This window comes from Quercus suber, unplaced genomic scaffold (assembly GCF_002906115.3).
Source record: "Quercus suber isolate HL8 unplaced genomic scaffold, Cork oak 2.0 scaffold_3B, whole genome shotgun sequence".
NCBI lineage: Eukaryota > Viridiplantae > Streptophyta > Magnoliopsida > Fagales > Fagaceae > Quercus > Quercus suber.
The window spans coordinates 1,750,118-1,754,604 of NW_027071805.1; the positions used below are offsets into that span (position 1 = coordinate 1,750,118).

At 43.0% G+C, this 4,487-nt stretch overlaps 1 protein-coding gene across 1 annotated transcript; it reads right to left on the reverse strand.

Annotated features, from left to right (window-relative positions):
* Window positions 1-3,238: 3,238 nt before the first annotated feature.
* On the reverse strand, window positions 3,239-4,057 carry LOC112009265 (dehydration-responsive element-binding protein 1A). The gene has a single exon (XM_024041600.2). The coding sequence runs from the start codon at window positions 4,055-4,057 to the stop codon at window positions 3,425-3,427; it is 633 nt and encodes a 210-aa protein (XP_023897368.2). The 3' UTR covers window positions 3,239-3,424.
* Between the last annotated feature and the right edge of the window lie 430 nt (window positions 4,058-4,487).

The following is a 4,487-nucleotide window of genomic DNA, read 5'->3' on the forward strand; positions in this document are numbered from 1 at the left end:
ACTCTTTCCTTCTCCCTATCCCCATTCAAAGATAACAGAATCGGTCTATGGTCTGATGTGTAACAATGAAGGTGCTGAATCCTAGCCGTAGGGAAGCGAGAAACCCATTCATAGTTAGCTACACCACGATCTAACCTCTCCTATATCATCTCTCCTCTTCTCCGCCCGTGCCAAGTGAAGTCTGGTCCTAAATAACCGAGGTCAACAAAGCCACAATGATCCAATACTTCCCTAAACATCTGCATTTGTGAGTGGGAACGAGGTGCACCACCTCTTTTATCACATACCTCCAAAAGCTCATTGAAATCACCAACACAACACCAAGGAAGCTTTGGTTTTGAGCTCAACATCATCAGCATGTCCCACCCCTCACTCCGACGACTATTATCAGGTTCTCCATAAAATCCCGTCAGTCTCCATGCACTCTCCAAACCACCATTTACTATAGCATCAATACGATATTTTGAAAAACTATCCACCCACACCCTATCTCTTCCTTTCCACATAAGAGCTAGTCCACCACCCCATCCATCACTAGGGACAGTAAACAAACCATCAAAATCTAACTTATTCTTAAATCTCTCCATCTGTGACTTGCTTAACCATGTTTCCGAAAGAAACACAATCATGGGATCTTGGGCTTGTATAATATCACCAAGCTCTCTTTCTGCCCGGCGGTTCCCAAGCCCCCGGCAGTTCCACACCAAGAGATTCATTGCATCCGGCGGGGCTGGGAACCAACCTCCACCGATATCTCATTTTCTGTCATGACTCTCTTCTTTTTGCAGCTCACTGCATGGTCCTCTTCCTCTAAGGACTCACGTAAATTTCTTTTCAGCGACATGGGCTCATTTATCATCCCACAACTCCCTTTGTTAATTATTCTTTGGGCCCATCTTGTGCCTTCACTCCCCTCGCGCCCCTCCTGATCATTTTTGGAAGTAAAAGGCCCTCAAAAGCAACTTGTTGGCCCGTTAGACCAAGCCCATCAACTCCTAGGCCTTGCATGCTGACCGGTCCCACCTCTACTATTCCTTCCATAGAGTTAAATTTGTTTAACTCCTTATCTATCTCTTTCAATTGAGCCTGAAAATCTGCATTCGAATCATTGCTATTAATCCTCCTATTTACTTCCCTTGAGGCGTTGACATCCTTGATTTCCGCACCTGCCATAATTATTTGCTCAGAGTACGGACTTTCCTGAAAAAGAACCTCCTGGTCAACTCTCCTCTCCGGGTTGCTACCATGGTTGCTCCGCTGTTCCTCCTCTCGTGCACCACCCATCATCACGGACCCTTTGTTAACATCACTCCCAAGATCCGTCACGTTACTCTCTGTACCAGTTACCCCATTGTCCACACTATCTTCCTCATACCCCACAACACGAATCACAGACTTTTTTGATGGGTGCGGGGTCGAAGCACGAAGCCAAGACCCAAATTGCTTATCTCTTGCACTCTGTGCTCCTCTCATTCTTGGCCTCAATGGACAGTCTCTATCACTGTTATTGAGCTTCCCACATTCATAACAAATAATAGGAAGACGTTCATACCTGAAACTGACCCACCCATCGACGCCTCTCGCCATCGTAATTCTCCGCCCCTACAGAGAGGTTTTGTAATATCAATAGTGACCCGGATTCGCCTGAAATTGTATTTGTCTTGCTGCCCCTCATCGATTACATCCTCAACCACCTCACCAGCCAGCGAAACAATCTCCTTTGCCATGTCCATCGATGCGCTTCGGATCGGGATATCATGGACCTGAATCCAAAAGCTCGTTCTATCAAAGATCACATTCTGGATGGGAGTAGTCTTCTCTACTCGTTTCAACACCACGAGATGTTTATCGAAGGACCATGGTTCACCTTGCATAACCCGCGCAACATCTTCTTCGCTGGTAAACACAAATAACACCCTATGATTTTCCACCTCCCTAACCTCAAAACTTTTTTCGTACGCCACACCAGTCTGAAGGTACGAGCCACAGCCTCAATACTGATCGCCCTTCCTGGGAAAAATCTTGCTGCGATGAAGTATTCCTCCCCCCTGGATTCGTCTCGGACCTGAAACATACTTCCTTCACTCTCTGACAGGGAAAACTTCCCCCACATTTCAGACAGCCTCTCCATTATACCTACGTAATGGAAGACAAAGCCTGCACTCGTACTAGATACTAACTAAACAAAAGACTCAGCCGCCTCACTCTAAGGTAGGCACTTTTTCCACTGAAGCCTAGGATTTTGGGAGCGCCGTAACCCTAGGTCAGGAAAACTTCTTTTGAAGTCCCTTTCGGTTAATCTACTAAAATGAAATATTTTGGTTCCAACTTATTTTGATATATAGTTTTTGGATTACCGTTACATATATATTGCATTCGGCTATTAAACCAAATTTTATAAATTGTAGATTTTTTTAGAAACTATAAATTGTTGAATTTAATAGTGTTTTACAAAATAAAATCATAATAAAGTGATGCTATAAAACAAACTTTGATGGGGCTGTTTTTGCAGAAACTGGAGAAGCAGGTATTAGTGTGGTCATTGGAAATTCCAACGGCGAGGTTATGGCCTCCTTATCGGAAAGAATTCTAAACCCTTCATCTATTGCTTTACTAGAATTGTTGGCTGCTAGACGTGTGGCATTATTCATCAGTGAAGTGGGATTGGATAATTCCATTCTTGAAGCTGACCCGAAGATAGTCGTCAATGCGTTGAACAAGGGCGAGTCGTTTAATTCATCTTTAGGCCATTTGCTAAAGGACACTGTATCACTTGTAAGCTCACTTAAGAGTTGGTCTTTTTCTCATACGAGTAGGTTGGGTAATTCAACGGCAGATGCCTTGGCAAGAAAAGCTAAGTTGTTTGCTCCATTGTTAGTTTGTATGGAGTTTGTTCCTCTTGACATTGTCAATTTTATTATGGCTGATTTACCAGCTTTTAATTGATAAAGTTATCGATCTCTTTCTAAAAAAAAAAAATTCAAATTTGAGGGTTTTATTATAAATTAAGAAATCTGTTAGCTATCCTATTTATAAACAAGAAAGCTTCCAAGAAGCTCCATTTCCAAGTCCCACCACTTATCCACATGCATGCTGGCATTGCTTTTTCTACTATCGCATTCCAATTCAATGCTTTTTTTATTTCCAGAGCACTCAGCCATCAAACTTTAGCTGTTTGAAAGTTCCAGAGCAGAGTCGCTTGATTTGAAGAACCAAGATGAGAGCTTCAGATGGCAGCACTTGAGCTTCGTCCACTACCACTCCCCTTCTTCTTCTTCTTCTTCAGAAAATTTTATTTTATGGTAATGTGTTCACACTTTATCTCAAATAGGAGATTTCCTTTATTTTCACGCTACAACAAATTCTTTTGTACAGTATGACATCGCCACACTGCAGCACTAAGCTATAATATTACTAATAACAATCAAATTGAGTAACTCCACAATGAAACCTCACTGTCAGTTTCCATGTCATCTCCACCATACCAATGAGGTGGTGAAGGCAACAACATCCCCTCTGCCATATTTCTCAACAAACAGGGCAAGTTGAAAACCGCTTCCTCGTCCATAAAAAACACACTTTCCGGCTCTATCTCAGCCTCCGCAGCCACTGTCACTGCTGTTTCCACCACTGTCACTTCTGCAGCTGCATTTTCTAACTTCCGCGTCAAGTCATCCCCAGAAACACCGTCCAATTGTGCTGGCCGAAATGCCTCTGCCGCCTCCAAAGCCGCACGCTGAATATCCTTCGCTGCTGCCGACGCCGGAACCGGAAGTCTCCATACCGAGTCGGCAAAATTGAGGCACGCGTAACGGCCGCGGAGCGCAATTGCCGCCACATCATTTGCACGCGCAGCCATTTCTGCAGTGGGAAAAGTCCCAAGCCAAATCCTCGACTTCTTATTTGGCTCACGCACTTCACATACCCATTTTCTTGAGTTCTTTCTCCTCACTCCACGGTACACTGAGTGTCTTGTTTCCTTGAATTTCTTTCTTCCATCTCGTTTCTTAGGATTCTTTGAAGCCAACATGACCTCCTCGTCTGACAAGTTCACCATGCAAGCGTTGTCCATATATGTCTTAAAACTCTCTGTTTCTCACTACTTTGAGTTTAGTTAGCTTGTATATTGAAGTAGTAGCAGTAGATATAAGTAAGCAAAGGGTGGTGTTTGTGTTTGGGCTTGTGTTTGTGTTTGTTGAAGGGAGTAAGAACTAGCAGAGTGAGAGTTGGACATATATATAGAAGTTAGGACTTACACAAAACGCTGAGGAAGGAACTAGGATAGTGATAAGTAATCGCGCTAATAGTGATAAGTTGACGCGCTGATAGTGATAAGTAGACGCGCTAACAATTTGGAAGGGAAGATATTTGTCAGCAACGCATGCTTTCTTTTTAAGAGGATACTAGTTATACGCCCGCGCGGGTTTTATTAAAAAGCTTATACAATAAATGTATAAATAATTATATATTTTAATTGATTTAATAAA

Excerpts from the sequence above, each read along its gene's own strand:
- LOC112009265 (XM_024041600.2), bottom strand. The coding sequence starts at position 4,057 with ATGGTGAACTTGTCAGACGAGGAGGTCATGTTGGCTTCAAAGAATCCT.